Below are 22,209 nucleotides of genomic sequence, written 5' to 3'. Positions count from 1 at the left end.
CTTGCTCAGGCCTCCGGTCTAAGCCTCACTCCCTAGAGGGTGTTCTTCCCTCCTCCAGCACCCACTAGTTTGGAAGTGGCTTAACTGTCAGTAGCTGAACCCACACAGGACCCCAAAGTGCCTTTCTTGGGGAGCAGAGGACACCCCAAGGCCAGCTCGATCTTACAGTCCACTGGAGGCAGCTTGTCCCCACTCCCAAGCTTACCGCAGGCTATGATGGCCGCGAGGACTGTAATTCCCAGCATGATGAGACACACAGGACTGGCTGGTGTGGAGGCAGGCTGGACATTTATAGGCCTAAGTGTGTGTGTGGGGGGGGGTGAGGGCCCAGGAGTCAAGGCTGACCTCAGCCTGGGGACAAACCTGTTCTGACAAGGCCTTCTTCTGACCTTGGTAATTACTGTTTAATTTGGGCAGGAGTTGTGGTTGGCTAGAAGTATGGGGTTTCCAAGGTGGAATGAATCCACAGGGCCTCTATCTGCCATCAGAATACTGCTCTAAACTCTAGGCTGTCTGCCTTTGTAGATGACTGTGACTCAATTTGTATATTTTCTGCAGATTTATTATTATCGCTATTATTATTATATTATTTTAAATGTAAAGATGATTTTATGTGTGTGAATGTTTGCCTACATGTACATCACATGTGTGCCTGGTGCCAGAGGAGGGCAGAAGAGGACATCAGGCCTCCTGCAACTGGAGTTGCAGACGGTTGTGAGCTGCTGTGTGGTGCTGGGAACCAAACTTGGGTCCTCTGTGAAAGCAGCAAATGCTCTTAGCCACTGAGCCATCTCTGTTTCCTGCTGATTTTTTTTAAAAAAATTATTTATGGGGCTGGAGAGATGGCTCAGTGGTTAAGAGCACTGACTGTTCTTCCAGAGGTCCTGAGTTCAATTCCCAGCCACCACATGGTGACTCACCAACATCTGTAATGAGATCTGGGGTGCGTGCATACATGCAGGCAGAAACACTGTATACATAATAAATAAATAAATCATGTATACGGTATTCTGCCTGCATATATGCCTGCAGGCCAGAAGAGGGCACCAGTTCTCATTACAGATAGGTGTGAGCCATCATGTGGTGGCTGGGAATTGAACTCAGGTTCTCTGGAAGAGCAGCCAGTGCTCTTAACCACTGAGTCATCTCTCCAGCCCCTCCTGATGATCTTAAAGAAATCAAAAGCATTCTCTTGGGCCTCTCAAGGGCTTTGGCACTGCCCTTGGGCATCTTCAATGTGCCTGTGAGCAGCCCTTTCTCAAGAGCAGCTGGTGGGGTGGGCAGCTGTTACTTTGGCCCTCTGGTCTCTGGCTCTGCTGCAGGGAGTGGCTAGAGGGAGGACTCCCTTAGCCTTGGCCCACACTGTGATACTGAGTGGGCTGACATTGCTATCATAGGGGACTGGTGGATTTCCTGTGACTCTGGAATAGAGCTTGACTTGTCTCTTTACAGGTGTGTTTGTGTTTTATTTGGCAAGCTATACATATAGAAAACATGAATGGGTTCATTCACAACCCCAAGATTCATTGAGCACTTGCTATGTGTGTGCCCTGTGCGCCGGAGGCAGCTCCCTGGCAGCCAGGGTGACGTGTCCCCTGGGGAAGACAGCAGATGAGATCCATCCTAGGTGGGGGCTTGGTGGATAGGATGCAGTGAGGTCTCCGCTCTGCTCATCCCATGTTCAGAAGGAGCCGGAGAACTGGGGGTGCTGAAGGCATCAGGTCCCTCTACTGTTTCCCACCATATCCCCAATACCCAGCACCTGCTGTTGGCTCTCAGGACCTAGGATCTCAGGGTCAGAGGCTGTAATGGAAAAGTAACCATTAAAGATATGTGACTGCGTGGGGGCTGTGACCTCCAGAGAAGGCTGTGAGGGAGGAGAGCCCGGGAAAGGGACAGGTGCCAGTGACAGGGGCCTGGATTCTCTGCCTCCTTCCACAAGCCTAATGGCAGCTGTTGCCTCTTGAATGAGCTTCATTAAGTGGGGGAGGCTGAAGGGTTGGTGAGGGTTTTCCTCCAATACCGCAGGGCAGAACTGTGGCCTCAGAGAGAGTTTGGGGTTAGCGGAAAAGTTTCAGATCAGCGAGGTAGAGTGGTAAGTTCAATGTGGGGTTGGGTGTGGCGGTGCACACTTTTAACCCCAGTACTCGGGAGACTGAGGCAGATAGAGCTCAGAGTTTGAGGCCAGCCTGGTCTACGCAGAGATTTCCAGGCCATCCAGGGCTACATGTTGAGACCCCCGTGTCTTCAAAACAAAACCAAACCCAAATTCAGTGGAGGATCTGGGAAAGCAATGGAGATTTGGGTGGCTGGGACCTGGTAAAGAGGTGTAGTGAGAAGATGGGACCTTGGGAAGTTTTTCATTTGTTTGGATTAAAAAAACTTTAAAAGTACATTTATTTCCGTGTGCATACATGTACACGCCATGGTGTACATGTGGAGGCCAGAGGACCACTTGGTGGAGTTGGTTCTCTCCTTCCGCCACGTGAGGCTCCATGGCTGGTTTACACCCCTGATCCTCCTGCCTCTACCTCCCCAGTGCTGCCATGATAGGCTGGTGCCCTAGGGATGGTTTCTGGAGCAGTCCCTCATGGGAACGGGTCATTTGAGGCCTCCTCATTTCTCAGCGGGCTTTCTCTGTAGGGCTCTGCCATGGGTGGGGGTGGATGGGGTCTTGGCAGGCTAAGGCTGCGGTCCCCAACAGCTGAGGCTCAGTCAGCCTGTTGGGATTTGATTCTGAGGGCTCAGAGTTCACATTCGTCGCTAGTACAGTTGCAGTTTGAATGGAAGCTGGTCTCTTTCTGTCGCCTTCCCCCACTCGAGTCTGTCCCCCTAGCACATTGGTTTCAACCTGTGGGGTTGCAACCCCTCTGGGGGTCAAATAACCCTTTTGCAGGGGTCGCATATCAGATACCTTGCTATCATGTATTTACATTACGATTCATACAGTAGCAGAATTAGTTCATACATACATCACAGTTAAAGAGTGGCAGCCTTAGGAAGGTTGAGAACCACTGCTCTAGCAAGTTAGGAAATCCCCAGTGCAAGGGGCAAAGAGGACAACAGCTCACAGATAAATGCCAGGAAACCCTGAATTGTTGAACAATTCTGGAAACAAAGCTTTCTTCTTCAAGGGAAGAACTGACAACTTTTTCCATCCAGGAGGTTGTGAGTGGTTGTGTTAATATCTGGTCATCTTTGCTATTCTACAAAGTCAGCCAGACTGAGAAAGGGGCAATGGGCCACCTGATGCTGCAGTTCCACGCATAGCCACATGGGGGCAGAAGAACGTAGACAAATCAGAAACGTCCCCCCACTCTGCTTGGGCTATCTGACCACAAGTCTGCAAAGACTGGTCTACCTACATGTTTGGCAATGGGGACCCGGATGCCACTGGCGCCACAGGGACAGCTGCTGGTGCCACCACTGCAGCCTCTCCCCCACTCCAGGGACACTGAGCATGGTGGGTATCTGTACCATGGGGACTCACTGATTCTGAATCTCTCTCTGGAGGATTTTGTTAGTTTCTTTAGACAGGGTCTTGCAGTGTAGCCCAGGCCAACTCAGGCTCGAGAAGGCTAGGTTGAGGAGCATCACATCTGGTCTTGGTCATCATTTGGGGTCAGGTGGCACGCACGGGCCATGGGCTAGCTCCAATTGGTCTGCGTGCCTGGCCACCTTAGGCCTCCCTATTCTTTATATCTATTATCTATTTAAAGACTTATTTATTTTATGTATATGAGTGCTTTATCTCCATATACGCCTTTAAGGCGGTAGAGGGCATTGGATCTCACTAGAGATGGTTGTGAGCCACCATGTAGTTGCTGGGAATTGAACCTGGATCCTCTGGAAGAGCAGCCAGTGCTCTTAACCTCTCTCCAACCCACCCCCCATTCTTTAAAAGGGTTTTAAAAGACAGTGCCCTTCAGTGAGCTTCTTTCAGGATGAAATGAGTTTAATATACGTTGTGTTTGGACTGGTAGTGTTTCAAAGGCGCTAAGGGCCCAACCTCACAGTCCTCCCCAGGCTCCTGACGTGACTGCCCAAATCCAGTTGACCTTTATCCTTGTCCCACCCCCTGCCCTCTCCAGTGAGCCATCAAAAACCACACACACATAAGAATATAGACTTTTATCTCATTTTAGTTAAAAAAAATAATCGTACCACTGAATGAAGAAGTAGCTGTTTTCTTTTGGGGGGAGCGGGGGGAGAGGTGGTGAGAGGGAGGGCAAAAAAAATAAAATGCAAAAAGCCAAAAGCAAAGGGAATTTATATCCATCTGTATAAACATATCCACTAAGGCAAACACAAGCCAGGGCCATAGCTGCTGGGCTGGGCTGGGCTCGGTCCCTCTGGTTCTCATGGGTGCTAAGGCTGAAAAAAATAAAACCTTTGCGAGTCCCACAGGGGGAACTGGGGACTCCTGGAGCTGTGGTAAAATAAAGTCATCGGCTTCCAAAAGCGGTGGCACACTGAACGCTGCAGAAACGCGGCCACTATGGCCATTCACTTAGACTGGATGACGTCACAGTTTCACCAACACGGCAACAGATACACATACACACACATACACACACACGTGAGCAAGCACATGGGAGCTACGGACGAACAGCACGCGCTTCACTATGGCCTGCCTGGCGATGGGTGGGCTTGGGGAACCCCCATGCGTTCGAGGGGTGGGCGTGACAGGCGGGCATTGTCACTGGTGACAATCGCAGGGAAGGATATGTGTGAAAGAGGGTGCCAGCCCTGTGCCCTTGTCCCAGTACACAAACACGTCAGGCACTCTGAGGCAGAGTGCTGAGGTCCCTAGGAAGTCCAATCCCTTGGCACCCCACCCCAGCCCCTTGGGAACCTCAGCTTGTTCTCGGGGTAGGGTGTCAGAAATGGACATAGCTGCCCCTCCCCACAGAGCCCTGTCACTCATGTCCCCACGACATGCCTCGCAGAGTGCAGCCTGTGAGGTAGATTCAGTGGCCTTCACCCTGCCTGGGCCCCATTTTTTTATTAGCCTAGAGTGTTAGGGCCTGGGTCTCTTTATCAAATAGGAGTCCCTCCTCTTCTAACCCCATTCATATCAGCCTAGAGGGCTAGGACCTGGATCTCTTCACCAAAACAGGTGTCCTTCCACGCCCCGCAGAGAAGGGCCTGACAGGGAGAGTCCTGGGGAGAGGACAGACTCTCTCTGCTGGTCCTTATTTAGGAAGGGGCCATCAAGGCCCAGGGCGGGCGGCCTATAGTTAAGGGTGGGTGGGTGGAGAAAGTAGCTGGTAGACAAGGCAGGGACATGGTGAATGGGCTGGAACTGGGCTAGAGCAGGCAGCAGGGTGGCCAGACAGAGGATGCTGGTATCTGGTGTCACAGCCTCAGGGACAGCGGGAGGGAGCAGGGACTGGCCCAATCACTGGGGAGACTCCTCAATGAGATCCGTTCACGTACAGTTTAGATTTTAGTAGTGGTCCTGGCACACACAGACCAGGACTCAGGCCTGTCTCCCACAGGTCTCCCGTGCCCATCCGTGCCCCCAGACTGCACACTGGGCAGGGCTGGGGCTCGGCCTCGGCCCTGGCTACTTGAAGGTGGACTGCAGTTCCTTGAAGGCCGCTTTCCGCTGTTTCACCTCCTCAGCCTGCTTCTTCCTTTCCTCTTGCTCGGCTTTGATCTCCTCCTCAAAGCGGCTGGACACATTGATGGCCTGGACCTGGGAGCGAGGGTGACAGGTCAGGGACGCGGTGTCCACAGCACCCCTGGGAGCTGCTCACCTCCTGTCCCAGGCTCCCCGACAGTGGCCCTCGTAAGCCACGGTTCCCCCTCCATGCCTCAGTCTCTCTCCACACAGAACCCGGCACACACTGACTGACCCCAGGGGCTCGTGGGGGAAAGGTAAAATAACGCACTGATAGGGTATAACTGGTAAAATGCTCGCCTAAGCATGCATGATGGCCTGAGTTTGAGCTGTACTTAAAAAAAAAAATGGGGCGTGGTGCTGAACACCTGTGATCCCAGCACGGGCGAGACGGAAGCAGGAGGGTCAGAGTTCAAGGCCAGCCTGGGTTGTGTGAGACCCTGTCCTTCAGAGACGGAGAAAGAATGAGAGACAGAGAGAGACAGAATAGTCACTGGCAGAGTAGTGCCGGGCTCTGCAGGCAGGAATGGCGCACTTGATGTCCTGTCCTAAGGTGAGCATATAGGTCTGCTGATGGACCCTGACATCTCTATCAAAGGTTGAAAGAGGGGAGGCAGGGCAGCCTTGGGAAGCAGAGGTCTTAGTCTGGAAAAGAGGACTAAGGAAAGGTGGGGGGCCTGGGTGGGCAGGACTCAGGAGTCATTGGACCCTATGTGTCCCCCCATCTATGCATGTGTTGTACATACAGATATATGAGGTCTGAGGACCCCCCACCCCCACCCCTGCCCGGCTTCCTCCAGGGTAGGGCTGACAGGGCAGGGTGTCTAGGGAGCAATGCTGGCTGTCTCCCTCTTTAAGAGCCCCTAGCCCTGCACACCCCACAAAGAGCTGGCTCAACTGGGACAGGGAGGGACTGAGCCAGTCACCAGTCTGAGCCGTGCCATTACATAGCTGGACCACGCGCAGTCCCTGGCTCCTCACCTTCGCCTCGAAGAAATTCTTGGCACCCTTCACGCCCTCTGTGGAGACGTCGATCTCCGAGAGGCGGGCCAGGACGTGCAAGCCACTGTCTTCCTGCAACTCCCCTGCTGCTGCCTTGCGGAAGATCAGAAGGAACTGTGGAGGGGAGACACGGGGTCAGGGGTCAGCAAGGTACAAATGGAACAAAGTCCCGGGCCACACCCAAGCCTGGGCTCAGATCTCTGTAGAAAGGCAGAGCTGTGTGCTCACTGGCAGGGCTGGGAGCCAGAGCTGGGTTTCAGTCCCTATCAGTCCCTATCTTCCTGGTGGACCTTGCCAGGACCTTCGGCTAAGGACCACACCCAGCTCCCACCCACAGCTTCAGCCTGCCTCTCCTGTTTGTCATCCACAGTTCCCCCGCATAAATCTGCACTGTATTCCATTCCCAAAGCCCGGGTGGGCGGGTGGGGGGGGGCTCGCTCCCATTCTGTGGTTTGGAAGATGGTTCGGAGGTGGCAAAAGGCTTAAGTGCCGGATGGGAATGGATGCTCTGACCCCAACCCGTTCCCATGGCCACGCCGATGTTCTTCTCAGGTCTCTTGTCACCTCCAGCACCCCAAGAAGCCCGTGACACCTCCTCTCTCCCCGACCTCCTGCCAGCTGTAAGGGCCAGGGCTCCCTGAGCACCCGCCTCCCCAAACACGCAACCCCATGCTCTTCAGGACCTAGGACCACAGCCGTCGCGCTTTGACCTTCATCCCTCCTGCCAGTTCCTAAATAGGCTGGCCCACAGCTTCTGCCTCAGAGAATGTGAGGCTACCTCGCTTGGTAGCAGGCACCCCTCCCTTTCCTCTGAGCCAAGCATGCGTCCCAGGTGCCTCCCCTTCTAGATCAGACTACGCAGCCTTTCCTACAACTCAGCTGGGCAGATAGAAGTCATCCAAAATAGCTGGTTGTGGTGGCTAACATCTATAATCCCGGCACTTGGGAGGCGGAGGCAGGAGGACACCTGCCAAGAATGCCTCGCAAACCTCACATAGCTACCAAGTATCCGCAGTCTGTTGCTCAATGACAGTGCCATTCCATAGCAAAGGCCACCCAGTGCTCAGGTGTGGCAGGCTGGGGAGCAGTCTGCAGAGGACGAACTCACCTCCCGGAAGCTGAGTTTGCTGTCAAAGTCCTCATCCACCTCGTTGATCATGCTCTTCAGGCCCAGGTGAGTCTGGGGGGCCCCCAGTTTCTCCATCATGAGTTTCAGTTCCATCAGGTCGATGAAACCATCCCTGCCGGCATCATACCTGTGGACACAGAGAGGCTTAAGGGCACCTGGATGTGCCTCACGTCTGACCATGTAGGGAGGCCACGAGCCTGGGATACAGGAAGTGGTCAGTGTCTTCCTATCAGAGCTGGAAGGGACCTCACCACATGCTGGGGCAGCATCCTGTATTTGAAACAATGCTGATTCTCACACGAACCCGAGGCTTGAGGGAGGAAGCCACCGCCTCCAGTCCTGAGTGTGGGGTGAGCAGGAAGCAGGAAGAGCTTCGACATGCCCGTGGATCCAGCTATCTGGTCCAGGGACCTCTACAGGCACTTGAGGGGTGTCTCAGGCTCACCCTCCAGGATCTGTGCCTCCAGTAAGGTGATAGGCCCTTGTGAGCTGGGGCTGAGATGCTCTTTGCTCTGGGGGCTGCCCTGTGCACTGTCGAATGGTCACAGAAGGAGCCCTCCTGGGCCACGGCAGCCAAATGTCCTGCCAACACTGCCAACTGTCTCCTGTATGTGTGTGTGGGGTGGGCGGGCAGAGAGTGCAAAATAATTCCCAGTGGTCAGAGGATGGCATGGAAGGTGGTCTCTTATTTTTTTAAACACAGTCTCACTATGCATCCCTGGTTGTCCTGAAAGTCGCTATGTAGCCCAGGCTGGCCTTGCACTTGTAGCAAGCCCCTGCCTCCCACATGTTGGGACTACACTGTCATGCCCCACTCTTTATTTTTTTTGTGGTGCACGTTCCGCTCCACCACTAAAGCCACGTCCCTTCACATGGGACCAGTGACTCCTTTCACACCGCACCCTGCACATGGGGATCTGACGGATCTGACTTCCTGTTTCGGCTCCTGCTAGGTTCCAGGGGAGAGAGTGAGAAGCACCTGATAGGTGCTCAAGCTGCTGAATTAAGCGACTCAGGAAGGAATCCAGAGCCAAGAGTCTCAGTGGCCTTTGTGGAGTCCCGTGCCAGGAGGGAGGCGAGGCAAGGCCATGGTCACAGTGGGGCAGCGGCCTTGGGTGTGTCCAGGAACGGGCTGTTCTGGGAGCCTGCAGGGAGTGGCTGGGGGTGGGGGGTTGCTGGGCAGCCTGGCACAGAACCAGTTGATAACGAGGCCTGTCCCTGCCTTTCCCTTCTTTCCTCTGCCACCAACAGCCTGGTGGAGACTGGGATGGGTGAGAACAGGGTCTAAGTGCCCCTTCCCTATGGCCACACTCCCTTGTGTTGTGAGTGACCAGAGGTGGCCTCCAGCTCATTCCCTAGCTGGTAAGGTGCTGCTCACACCTGAAGCAATGGCTTTGCTTGCAGGTCCATCGGGTCTTCCTGTCAGGGTGACTGTCTCCTGGGACAGGGCGGCATGCGGGGCTTTTCTGGTACCCGATGCCGTCAGCTGGACAGACGACAACAGTCTGACACAAGGCACTCAGTTACAGACACTGAGTGCCTTCCCTCTTATCTATGGGCTTCCCTTTAGTGGGGGCAGACGCGATGGAGCCAGCCGCCAACCCCTCACCAGTTATATACAGCCACGCCCGACTTGAGACATCTAACGGCCCCCAGGAGTTGAAAACTGTCTTTTGGGTGGGATCTTTATTGCTTACTTTAACACTTTTCATAACCAGAGGCTCAGAGAGGCTAATTGACCCGGCCAAGGTCGCACAGCAGTAAAGGAGCTGGGCTGGTATCCCAGGCCTGTTAGGCTGATGCACTTATCAATCTGTCTGTCTGTGCCCAGCCTCCCAGTCCTGCGGCCACGTGCAGAACAGTGTCTGCCGGGAACGCCAAGACGAGCATCCGTATGAGGGGTATAAATAGTTCATGCCTGAGTGAGTCAGTAATGAAGCACAGAGAACACGGGACCATGGATTCCCTACAGGGTGAGAGGGCTGGGCGGGGGACAGGCAGGCGAGATGGCCCTGAGGGCGGAGGGACTGCCGGGGAGGGGGGGGCCACTGTGAGAGAGGATGTGGTGGGGCGGCAGTGAGGCAGGCAAGGGTGTCATGGCCTCCATCCACAGCAGGAAGGGCCGCAAGGTGACTGGGTACCCTTTCTGTCACCACGGGATGTCTGCAGGTGGTGGAGGGCTGGGTACATGCTGAGTGCCTGATGAGGGGCTTGCCTTTCCCAGGGCAAGACATAAGGATGCCTCTCCTCTGTGCCCCTTGGCACTACAAAGCCCCCCAGTGAAGGGCACATCATAGTTCTGATGTCAGACGGCCTGGGCTCCCCCTCAGCACAACGCAGAATGTGTGTCCTTTGAGGGACATCTGATACCATCCAGACCCATTCTTGGAGTCATGGGTGCTACTGAACAAACACCCACGAAGATGCCTACAGCATCCAGCATCCTAAGAAGAAATGGTCCGACCCTGTCTTAGCCTCTTTCCTGAGGCTGTGCTAAAACAGCCTGACACAAAGCAGCTGGGAGGGAAAGGGGTCTTTTTGCTCCCAATTCCAGGTTACAGCCACGAAGGCTGGGGAAGTCAAGGCAGGGGCTTGAAGCTACTGGTCCCATTGTACCCAGCAGGGCAGAGTGGATGAACACACGCTGGCACGCTCGCTGCTACTCCGCTCACTTTCCCTACTTGCCCTAGTTAGTGCTAATTGTCAACTTGACACAGCCTGGCGTCATCTGAGAAGGGGATCTCGATTAAGGGTTTGCCCAGATCAGATTGGCCTGCAGGTCTATCTGGAGAGGATTGCCCTGGTGGCTAATTGAGGGCCCAGCCCATTGTGGGCGGCGCCATTCCCTGGGCTGTGGTCCTGGGCTGTTTTGGGAAGCTAGCTGAGCAGGGAGCAGAGGAAGTGGCATTCTTCTATGGTTCCTGCTTCAAGTTCCTTGAGGTCTGTCCTGCTGTCTCTAGGATATTGAAGTGTAAGCCAAATAAATCCTCTTCTCCTCAAATTGCTTTTGGTCCAAGTACAGGAAGGAAATAATGCTGTTATGTAAATAAAAACCCAAACCTAGGGAGTAGTGCTGCCCAGTCCTACACTTGGTCTTCCTATACCATTAGCATAATACAGTCCCCTACAGACACGCCCATAGGCCAACCTAGACAATCCCTCCTTGAAGTCCCCTTTCAGGGGATTCTAAATTGTGGCAAACTGAGAAATTGAAATTAACCGTCAGGGGTCCTAAATGTCACTGGGCCCGTAGTGGAGAAACCCAGATGTCATGGTGCCTCTTGGTTACCGGGAGAACTACCTGGGCTCACAGATGCCAAGCCCTCAGCAAAGAGTCCATTCAAGGGTAGCTATCTATCACCGTGAGATTTCGTTATCTTGCCAAGGAAGCACCATGTGTCAGGCACTTTATTTTCATATGCTTAGCAATCATAGCTGGTCAGGACGGGGAGCAAGAACACTGAGAAGGGGACTAGCTTGGGATTCACACCCCATCTTGGGAGGCAGATGCCCCTCGACTTTCTGGGTCCCCAGCTGGAGCTACATTCAAGGGTCGATGCTTCTTTCAAAGCCAGAACAACTCAGTCTAAAGGAAGCATACAGCATATCTAAACTTGGATGTCAAGTCGGGCTGCGATTCCCTGGTTTCTGGCAGCTTTAGACTGGGCCAGGCCAGGCCCCAAACCGCAGTCTACATCAATCAAAAGGTCAATCAATTACTAGGGCTGGGCTCCAACCCAGGCAGATTCCAGTCCCTGGGGGACAATGCAGGAGCTGGCAACAGTTCCAAAAGAAATACCAGTCATCAGCCAGGTGACATAGAGCCAGAAGCCTGGTGCGAGGTGGTCCTGGGGGAGGTGACCATTCCCCAAAGACTCTAAAAGTCTTCAGTGCTTGAAGTCCTGATGTGGCCTAAGGCTGGGCTGGCAGGGCTAACCTGACTGAAGACTTGACTGCATGCTCACATTGAATCCAAACCTCAGTTCTGCCTCTGCTGGCTGGGTGGCCTTGCTGGTCGCCTGTCTCCATGACCCTCACCTTCACCATTCCTACCATACAGATTAAAGAACTCATTTTGGGATTGAGGCGAGGATTGGGAGATGGTTCAAGCTGACTCAGCACAGGGCCAGGCCTGCAGCAGGTACTTAATACACACTAATTGGCAATAATAACCAAATGCTATCGCCTGCCTTTAGGGATATGAAAGGGTAAATGCTGATATAAAGTGGCCAGCACACAGGAGGTGCCTAAAACCTGTTAATGTCATCAAGATCACGCACCAGATACTGCACTGAGCATCTCACTCCCTTACTATGACATGGGCAGCAACAGTGGAATAATAAAAGCCACCCTGGAGCCCAAAGCATTGATGCTCGATCATAAAGACCAGGGTCTGGTTCACAGCATCCAGGTCAGGCAGCTCTTCACTTTAACTCCAGCTCCACAGGATCCGACTCCCTCTTTTGGCCTTCTGGGGTACTGCATCATAAAATGCACAGATACATACATATCTAGGATCAGGTGCACATGTGCACGCGCACGCACACACACACACACACACACACACACACATACACACACACACACACACACACCAGAACACTAAATTAAAAAAGAAAACCAAAACCAAACCCTGGAGCTGAGTGTGAGCCCTTGCCTATAATCTCAGCATTTGGAAGATAGGGGCAAGAGGACTGCAGTGAGTTTGAGGTCAGCTTGGTTTACATAAGAGAGTTCAAGGCCAGCTAGAGCAGTCTTAAAAACAAAGAAAAAACCTTTGCTTAGGGCTTGATGGTGCAGGGCTGGGAGGAGAGGCTTAGGTGGAAGTGACCAGGGTGGGGGTGGTGGGAGGTGTATCTGTCTGGATAATGACCAAGGGGCTCCCCAGAATTTCCCCTCCTCTGTAACTTACTTGTCCCCTACTAGGCCTGACTTAGGAGTCTGGCTAAGCTGAAGGAGAAGAAGCCTCAAACTGCACAGCTCCGAGTCTCCCTGCTTTCTGTCTGTAGGAAAGGGAGGTGACGGTGGTGGCTGTCCCCATGCCTCCAAGCCAGTGAAGCCCGAGACCTTGGCTGGGAAGGCCACTTACCCTAATGCCCTTCTGAGCAGGAATTGGAGCTCAGCGGATCCAGGAAATGAAAGGTTAGCCCTCAGGGTTCATCCACATAGCCTGGTCCACCAGAGTGCATCACATAGCCTGGTCCACCAGAGTGCATCACATAGCCTGGTCCACCAGAGTGCATCACATAGCCTGGTCCACCAGAGTGGGCAGTGATAAACCCAGAGTCACACAGCAGGTGGGGTTCTACCAGCGGAGCTCGTCCCATCTTTCTGCCTCCTTCTTCCTCCTGGACCACTGGGGTACATGTTTTTCAAGTACGTAGGTGAGGTGGGGAGGTTGGCCCAGAAGGGTCAATGTCACCCAGCTCTGTCAACGAAACTCCCAGGCTTTGGAGCTCAGCACCTTTTCCCAGCAGTGGAGGGAGGCTGCGGGCCTGGCATCCGGCCCACATTCCTGCCTGCCTCCCCCTGCATAGTTCTCAACTAGGGGAGGACTCAGCAGCTGCTGCCCCGGATGCCAGTGACAAAAATCCCTCCCATCACCCTCCCTACAGCTGCCACCCAGGCAGACCCTGTCTTTCGGTCTAACTGTGGTCCTATAAAGAAGCTGGCTTCCTCCTAGCTTCAACTCTCCCCTCCCTAACTTCTGTTCATCCAGAGTCACCAAAGTGGGCAGCGCCTGGCTCCAGTGACACGCAGTATGGATGCCTGGCCCAGTCCCCAGGCAGGGCTCCTGTCACAAGGTTATCCTTCGTGGAGGCTTTGATGAACATCTTACCATATGCTGGGTCCTGGGCCAAGCGTGCTGTGTCAGACTCCCAGTACAGACATCCCGTTTCAACAGACAAGGAGACGGAGACACAGAAAGGAACTACACGGGCCAAGGTCGGTGGGGACACGGGTACAGCGGGGTACACAAATGCGATAAGAACCGCCCTAGCTCCCGATGCTTCCAGACCTTCGTGGGAGAGCTCCAGAGCTGCAAAGGATAGTGCAGCGGAGGTCATTTCGCCACGCCCCCTCCCACAGTAAGGGCCAAATGCCCGTGCACTTCTCTCGCTTGGTGTCTTGAATACCTCCGAGAGCAGGAGGTTCCCTTTGCCATCGGAGGCATCGCATTGATTGCTCCCCCGTGCCCATCCCTGCCTACTGGCTGAGATGCAAAGCCACTATCACAGCTGTCGCACCAGCAAAGGGAAGGGGCACAGGGAACTACATTCTGTCCCTTCTGGCACCCAGCCCGGGCTTGTGCTGCTGGCTCCAAGGGGCCACAGGACAGACTGCGGAAGGGGTGCTGTTTATAGGTTCGGGGTCCCCTGTCTATGTGCTATATTATCATCATGAATATCTATTTTCAGGATTATTAAGGAATAAGTGTAATCATGAATAGAAAGGGGCAACCACAGACGCCTCAAACCTATTAATTCTATTCTAACCATTAAGTGGCTGTATTCTGGGGTCTCCCCCATCCTGTGTAGGAGGGGTCTCAGTGGCTCCTCAGCCTCTCTATCAGGAGAGATGGGAAGGTATCCTTGAGGGTAAGTGACACCTTGCTAGCTCTTCTGGCCAGCCTGGGCCTGCCTGCTTGTATCTATGGGAAGTGCAAGTGGGTCCCAGGAAGGACAACTCAGCAGGGACAGCATGGCATGTCCCCACCCCCACTGACTGACTCATGGGAAAAGCCAGACAAGCATCACTTCTCCTTCCTCTCCTTAGGGTAGAATGTGACTTTGATCGCCTGACCCAAGTCAGGGGGATTTAGGGAGGGACCAAGCTGCCATGCTCCCAGTCCTCCAGCCCTAGGCTTCCCGAGAGCCTGAGGGTCCCACGAGAGTCCCCGAGCTGACAATTACTTGCTTGGAGGCTGTGGTGGCTCAGGGTTGTTTTAACCCCAAGTCTGACACCACCCACAGGCTGAGCCGAGGTGACAACGTGGGAGCCTCCTGTCTCTGCTCTACTTCCCACCCACCCTTAATCGTCACTTATGATAGTGATCATGGAGACCGTTACTTAGTGTTTAATATAATCTGGTGAGTGGGGTTACATATGCCTGATTCCATTCATCTTATTCCTGAACAGCTCAGACAGACAAAATCACCTGCTACCCTACAGTCACCCGTAACGGACATGGCAGGAGCCTGTTACTTTCTTCCTTAGTGGTACTGGGGACGAACCCCAGGGCCTCATGCATGCTAAGGTCTCACCAAGTTGCCCAGGCTGGTCTTGAACCTGCTTTGCAGCACAGGTTGGCTTTGGATGTTCTATCCTCCTGCCTCAGCCTCCTGAGAAGCTGGGATGACAGGCCTGCTCCGCCAGGCTGGGGAGGCCCTTGCGCACAGGGAGACTTGTGGAGATGCATATTCTGAACTGACCACTTTAGGGCACAATGCTGAAGGTCTATGGATCCCGTGAGGGAGGAATCAGGGTCTGGAGTCAGACCCAGGATGAAGCGATGCCTCTGCCTCTCACTAGCTATGGGACCTTAATCTTCTGAGACTCAGTCTCCCAACCTGTGAAGTGGGTGGTGGGGATCTTGCAGGATGTTGGGAAAGTATTAAGAAGAGAGCCGGCTGGGCTGGAGAGATGACTCAGTGGTTAAGAGCACTTGCTGCTCCTGCGGAGGACCTGGGTTCTATTCCTGGCACCCATATGGCGGCTACAACTGTCTATAACTCCAGTTCCAGGGAATCCAGTGCCCTGCACAGACCTCCATGGAGACAAAGCATCCGTATACATAAAACAACAATAATAACAACTAATAGAAGAGGAGAACTAGCGTCCTGGCACCCTGTGGGTCAGTAGTGGGCCCATTCATCAGCCAAGTAAGAACTTCCTGCTCGGTACTGTCAGCCCAGGCCCAGCTCCTCACACCTGCCTGGTTCCGCAGCCTCTCTTCTAGTAAAGCAGAAGTCCATCAGGAAGGCTGCCGGGCAGCCAGAAGGAAGTTAGTGGCTGCAGGGTGTGGGGACTGTCCTTGGGAGGCTGCAAAGCCACTAACACCTCAGCTGGGCTGGCCTTGCAGAACCAGCCACCGACCTGCCTCTGGCAGCACTGAGGACCCTGGAGTCCGGACTCTTCCAGCTGAAGCCGAGCCTGGACCTCAGGCGACCGAGAGTGTGAAGGAGAGAGAAGAGGGCAGATAGGAAGTCCCCAGAAGGGGTGGGGGAGGGGAGGTGACTCAGATGCAGAGGGGAAGTGGGAGGAAAGAAGGGGCCCTCTGTTGGGAATCCTCCCTCCCTGGGGCTTGAGGCACCCCAACCCCCACCAAGCTATGCTCTGACTTCTGCAACATCGACACCTACCCCTACCCCCTCCCTCCCCAGCCTCCTGGATCTAGTCACACAACTGGCACTCAGGATTTGGTCAAGTGACTCAGCCTTTGAGGCTTGTGGTCTAAATTGACCCCTTAAGGTACAGGTGAGTTCCCTAGGCACTCTCTTTAATAAGGCCAGGGCCCTGAGAGAGCTTAAGCTTGACAGCACCCACAAAAGGCTGCAGTCTTTTCAGAGGGTAAAAATACAAAAGCCTCCCATGACTGGCCCTCCGCCAGACTCCCATGAGGTTCTCTAAGGCCCTTGGCTGGAATTTGCATATGCAAAAACTTAGGAAGCTAGATGTTGGGTGACAGGCAGTACCCCTGTCTTCTAAGACCACTCATGACCTTAAAAGTCCCCAGACCGTGTCTGTGCTGTTTCTGGTTTCACACACTCAATTCTTAGCACTTGGCCAGCTAGGTCCTCCAGGCCCAGGAGAAACCGAGGCTCAGAGGCCCTGTACCCTGCCCAGAGCAGCCCAGCTGGGTGACAAGGGGCTGGGCTGTCCCAGTTTGGTGCCACTCCGAGGGCTGCTGTTTGCTCTTCCCTTTTCTTCTGCCACCTGCCTTCCACGTAATTAAGTGATAATGCATTCATTTCTCTATTTTTGTTATTTATCAAAGCAATATGTAGCTGTCAATCAGAGCGTCTGTTGGGCAAGAGGAAAGAGGTTCATGGGCTGGATCTCCATCATTCTGGCCCAAAGCAAAGGACGGCTGCCAGCCTAACAGCCTGGTAGCTCCGCTGGGGGGAAGCGGAGGCAGCCAGAGGCTCATTTTGAGCTACCTCAGTGTCAGCGCTGATGACCGCCACCAGGGCCAGGGCATATGCTGGACTTGGGATTGTGATACCAGTAACTTAGTAAGTATCGATTCTGTGCCAGGTACTTGGCTGAGACTTGAAAGCACTATCAGGATGAGGAAAGCAGCCCAGAAAGGGTTAAGTACGGTGCTCAAGGTTCACGTGTGGTTAGGTCCTGGCCACCCAGGCCTGCAGGAAGGGAAGAGAGGGAAGGACAGTGGCCCCAGGAGCTTGTGATGAAAAGCTGCGGCCAGAAGGAAAGGGAAGCTATCCTGCCTGACGCAAGGGGTCGTGAGATGAAGCGGGCCAGGAGGAGGCTAGGCAGAGGGACAGGGCCAGTGCGGGCCAGGCAGGACAAGGAACTAGGGCACCTTCTTCAGATTCTACAGCAGATTCACAGTTACATGGCTGCCTGAAAGGCAGGCAGGTGTCAGCTTACAGAGAGAGCCCTCCAGAGCTCTCCCGAGGCTGCTTGTCAGCGCAAGGGTAGCCATCCCCGAAATTTTGTGGGTCTGTTCCACATCTTTTTTTTTTTTTTTTTTTTGCCTTGGAAGCTTCTAGAAACAACTCTGAATGAGTGGGCAGATAGAGGGGAGGAGAGGGTGGCAAGGGGAGAGAGAGAGAGAAAGAGGGGAGAGAGAGAGAGAGAGAGAGAGAGAGAGAGAGAGAGAGAGAGAGAGAGAGAGAGAGAGGATATTGCCTGAAGCTATCGGGGTGGGGGTGCACAGGCTCTAAGATGCAAGGCCTCTATGCTTGGCAGCAGGCAAAACTCAGCCTGTGTCATCTCTAAGTCCTACCTTCAGGAAAACTTATAATCCTGAGCAGGCCATTTCTCTTTCCTGGGTCTCAGTTTTCCTGTCTGTAAAATGGGGAGAAGGGCTGGAGTCAGCTGGCAGTGTGGTGGATGGCAGAGCCTGCTGCTGTTTCTTCCCATTCTCCCTCCACCACTGACTGTCCTAGGGGCACATCTGCTCATCCACACTGAATAGATGGACCAGGAGATTGCACAGAAGTTCTGGTGAGCATCAAGGCTCAAGACCCTGACGGAATAAGGCTGGAACATAAGAGCACACCACCTATTCCCCCTTGCACCTGGGTAGACTGAAGTCCAGGGATGATACCTCCTAGCTGTGGCTGCCAAAGAAAAGCCATCTTCGCTTCCCAGGGACACCGACTTCCTCTCCTCCCTGCCCCCCTGCTCTCCACAGAGCCCTGGCTGCGATCCTGGGACCTGCTGGGCCCCAGGAGGCAGCAGCCACTCGCACAGTGGAAGCAGAATGAGCATTCTGTGCTTGGAGAGGCCTTCTGTGGTGGTTCCCAGCCGGGATTCGGCTGGGCTGGGCTCATGGGGCACAGTAAGGCCTTGTTTCCCTGAATACAACATCAGCAGCTTTGTGCCCCAGCCAGGGGGACTCTGGCGAGTGGCACTTCCTTCCCCTGAGGTCCAGTTGTCTGGTCCCTTCCTGCCCTGCCACCCCTCCCAACACCCAGCAAGCAGCTAGTGCCAGGAGGCAGCTCTGAGGAGTCCACAGAAGTTCTCCATCAAACTCGTTCCCCCAAAACAGCCTGTGGAAATTGAGGGCTCTTTGCAAGCACACAGCTTGCAGACCATTCTCCCTACTGGCTCTCCACCAAAGTTATTTCTCTCAAGCTTGTTCTTTAGGGGTTATCTGGGTTCCCAAAACATTGCTATGGTTTGGGGATAAGAATACTACAGAAACACAAGAGAAGGGTGATTGAGGAGTAGGGGAAAATGGGCTGGTGGCGGCCACACGGGGCAAAGTCAGCTACACACACAGAAAGGGGTGTTGGGGTATATTTCGAGACACTGACGCAGGTATCTGTCTGTGATAGAAAAGTCTGAAGGGCAGACCATGGCTTTTGGAGCTGCCGGTCTGAGTTCGAATCCTGATCCTACCATTTTGGAACTGTGAAGTCCTGGCAAGTAATAGTCTGTGGCTGGACTCCATCTCTGCAAGGGTGATGTAACCATCCTGGGTCACGGGGTTGGTGGGAGGCAGGCGTGAGCTCCTTCTCAACCCTATAGCTTCGGGAATCTACGATACGTGTGAACGCCCTCTGGACTGCCTCACAGGGCAGCTCTACCTGGAAGTCACAGCTGGCCTCGGGTTCAAAAGCAAGTGTGGATTCAGTGGAGCCTGAAGCAGGGGTGTCCTCTACCCTTTTAACCTCCATGGAGAGGTCTGGGGTGGCATTATAGTAACAGCAGGGGCTTCTAGTCACCCAGGGCTGGGAACCTAACCCTCTTCCCACGTGAGGGCTGGCTGTGGGTGTGGAGGAGAAGTGGGAAGAACCTCTCTGAACCCTGGCTGTAGGGAACGCCCCCTTCCTGGCTTCCTGGTTGGTGTCTGGGCACTGTCCACTGGGTGGGGCTGCCAATCCTTTACCTGCCCACTGTTGTCGGCTCTAGGGCTCCCTGCGGATGCCACCCAGAGCTCAGCTGCGCTGGTTTTTGCCCCATCTGGCATGCACTCCAGTCTAGTACCTATAGGACTGACCGTTCCCTTTCCAGGAACCGTAGGTGATGTGACAGGAAGTAGGGATGGCCGGCATATGGAGGGGCACTGGCACCATCCCTACCCCCATGGGTATTGCCCCCCCCCCGCCACATTGCTTGATTTTGTGGGATGTGGAATGGCTGAGCCCACAGGTCTAGAGGCCATTCATCCTTCTAGCCTGGTAAGGGTACAGCTTGGAATCATAGGAACTGGAAGGTAGGGGTGGGAGTCCCTAGGCAGGGCACAGAGCAAGGGACCCCCTTTTTGCCCAGAGAGAGGTTGGGTGCCAGGGATTGTATGAGAAGTGGAGGGGGGGCTATTGCTGAGGAGAGGACAGCCTTCTGGCAGAAAGCGCGAGGGGGGGGTCATCACTGCATGGCCGATGAGTGGAGGGGTACGGAGAGAAGAGACGTGCACCCACAGTGTATGGCGGGGGTCTAAGGCCAGAGGGGACTCTGCCCTGAAGGGATAATAGGGGAGTTCCATGTTTGTAGATGGGGGACAGGGACAGAGGAGCCCTTTCCTAGCAAGCCCACCTGAGTGTTAAGGAAATGGGACCTGGTCAACAGGGTGGGTGGGAGGGGGTGGGAAGGGCTGAAGGGTTTTTCACCATAGCAAGTAAACAGAATAATTTGGTGTGTGTGTGGGGGGGGGGGGAGTGAGTCCCAACCCAGAACTAGAGCTACTAGATAGAGCTAAGGAAAAGAAATCAAGGGACCCTAGTAAAAGGCATATGCCTGGCGCGGGTGCCGAGAACGGGACGGCCCCCCTTGAGAGGCACTGGGGCGCCTGTACCGCTTTGGGGATAGGGAGTCCAAGCGGGATGGAAGAGGAAGGGAAGACACCGGCCCTTTCTCGGTGTGTGTGGGTGTCGGGTGGTAGGTTCAGTAACATTAATAGTGAGAGGCACCCTGTGTGTTGGTGGGGACTCGCTAGGGACCTGTGATTATCTGGAAGGAACCTCGGGTGTTCTCAACCCATGTGGGGTATCCTGAGGGCAGTATCACCAGGAGGGGGTCATTGCCAGAGCCAGGAAATGGGGGGAGGTCCCCAGACCCACTTGAGCGCTGGGGTGGCGGATCTGGAAGCCTCGTGGCCCTCCGGAAAGGGCGGCAGAGTTCTCCACCCTGGTGAGTCAGGGTCCTGAGGGAGCCTGGCTGGGGATGCTGGGGTTCGGGCCCGAGGCCGGGTCTAGGGTGGCAGGGAACCGGGCGCGAGGGCACTCACTGCTTGAACATCTTCTCCATGTCTTTGATCTGCTTCCTGGAGAACTCCTTGAACTCGGTGTAGGGGTTGAAGACGCGGCGGCTGGGCGACTGCGGCTCGCCGATGCCCTGGTTAAGGTCCGCGCGCCGCAGCAGCTTGGCGCTCAGCTCGTCGTCCGCGCTGCCCAGCGCCTGGGCAGTCTCGTCGGGAGCCCCGGCTGCCGCCGCCGCCGCCCCATTGAGCCCCGGCTGCTCGGTCGCTTCGCCGCCTTCGCCCTCCATCTGCAGCCTCCGGCTCAGCTTGCTGGCTAGCTCGTCCGTGGCCATGGTGGCCCGCGCGCAGCTGCCTCGGCCGGGCCCCCGCTCTGCACAGCACAGCCGGCCGCGCTCTTCCTCTTCCTGACACTCCCCGCCGACAGGCGCCGCCCCGAAGGTGGGACTTAGGGGACCGCCCGCCCCCGGGCCGGCTCCTGCCGCCCGCGCTGCGCGCCCAGTCTTTCTTGGTCCCTGGGGAGGGGGTCAAGTGCATCCTGCGCCCCGGCTCTTCATCATCGCCCCCCTCCCCGCCATGAAAAACCATCAGCTTCCCTCTGGTGACTTCTGGGAGACCGCCGAGTCCCCGAGAGACCTCTGAAAAGAACTTGTTTTGGTGGTGGGGAGTGTCCCAATCCTGCGGGAGGGAAAAAGGGTCTGTTTGGTGGATGTGTGTTCTAGGACTAGAGAGGGGCTCTCCCCGCAACCCCTTCTCTGGAATCCCCACCATTTGTGTCTCTTGACACCCTGTCGGTTGCCATGGAGACACTGGTAGTGAAACACTGGGTGTTCTTGATAAGGTTGCGGGAATCTGAAGAAGGTGGACCCTGGCGCTGGAGTCCAGTTGAGATTGTCCCCAGAGTCAGAATGGCTGGCATCTTTCAAGGGTGGGGCAGTTACTGTAAAGGAGGTGGCACCCTACCCAAGTCCTCAAAGGTCCCCAAAGAACTGGGAAAGGGGAAGGGGCTCGTCCTGTTCCGCGATGATTCAGCACATAGCTGCTTGTTCTGGGTGATGCCTGGGCCTCCACCTTAGAGCGATTTCAGAGAGATCTTGATGTAGCCTCCTTGATGGGAGTCACTGAGAAGAGACCTCCTCCCCAAAGGCTCAGGAATGGGAGCTGGAAAGGGAGAGTTCAGAGAGGATTTGGCTCTGTCATCTAGTGGGTCACTTCAAAACCCCCAACCTGGGTTGGAGAGAAGGCTCAGTTGTTGAGAGTGATTTTTGCTCTTGCAGAGGACTGAAGATTGGTTCCTAGCACCCACATAGGGGTTTGGGGGTAAGAGATGGCAAGTCACAAAGGCCTGGAACTCCAGGTTCAGGGGATTCAAGACCCTCTTCTGGCCTCTTTATGCACCTGCACACCTGTGCACGGACCACCTCCCCCTACAGACACATAATTAAAAATAAAGTATATCTTTGAGCAGGGCATGGTGGTGCAGCCTTTAGACTCAGTACTCAGGAGGCAGAGGCTAAGCAATCTCTGCAAGGTCAAAATCAGCCTGGTCTACATCAGGAG

At 54.7% G+C, this 22,209-nt stretch overlaps 2 protein-coding genes across 2 annotated transcripts in view; both read right to left on the bottom strand.

The window, feature by feature from the left end:
- Ctrc (chymotrypsin C) overlaps positions 1-245 on the bottom strand; it is a 7,820-nt gene extending 7,575 nt beyond the window's left edge. The window contains exon 1 of the mRNA XM_005352886.2: positions 206-245. Within this exon, the coding sequence (XP_005352943.1) occupies positions 206-245 (40 nt within the window). The remainder of the gene's footprint in view (positions 1-205) is intronic.
- Positions 246-4,120: 3,875 nt separating this feature from the next.
- Positions 4,121-21,084, bottom strand: Efhd2 (EF-hand domain family member D2). Its single transcript, XM_005352885.3, has 4 exons — positions 20,680-21,084; positions 7,737-7,884; positions 6,608-6,742; positions 4,121-5,701 (listed from the first exon to the last, which is right to left on the bottom strand). The coding sequence occupies exons 1-4, from the start codon at positions 20,982-20,984 to the stop codon at positions 5,570-5,572; spliced, it is 720 nt and encodes a 239-aa protein (XP_005352942.1). The 5' UTR covers positions 20,985-21,084; the 3' UTR covers positions 4,121-5,569.
- Between the last annotated feature and the right edge of the window lie 1,125 nt (positions 21,085-22,209).

Source organism: Microtus ochrogaster, chromosome 10 (assembly GCF_000317375.1).
Source record: "Microtus ochrogaster isolate Prairie Vole_2 chromosome 10, MicOch1.0, whole genome shotgun sequence".
In the NCBI taxonomy this organism is placed as follows: domain Eukaryota; kingdom Metazoa; phylum Chordata; class Mammalia; order Rodentia; family Cricetidae; genus Microtus; species Microtus ochrogaster.
Note: the sequence above shows the minus strand (reverse complement) of the source record. Positions and strands in the feature narration are given on the sequence as shown.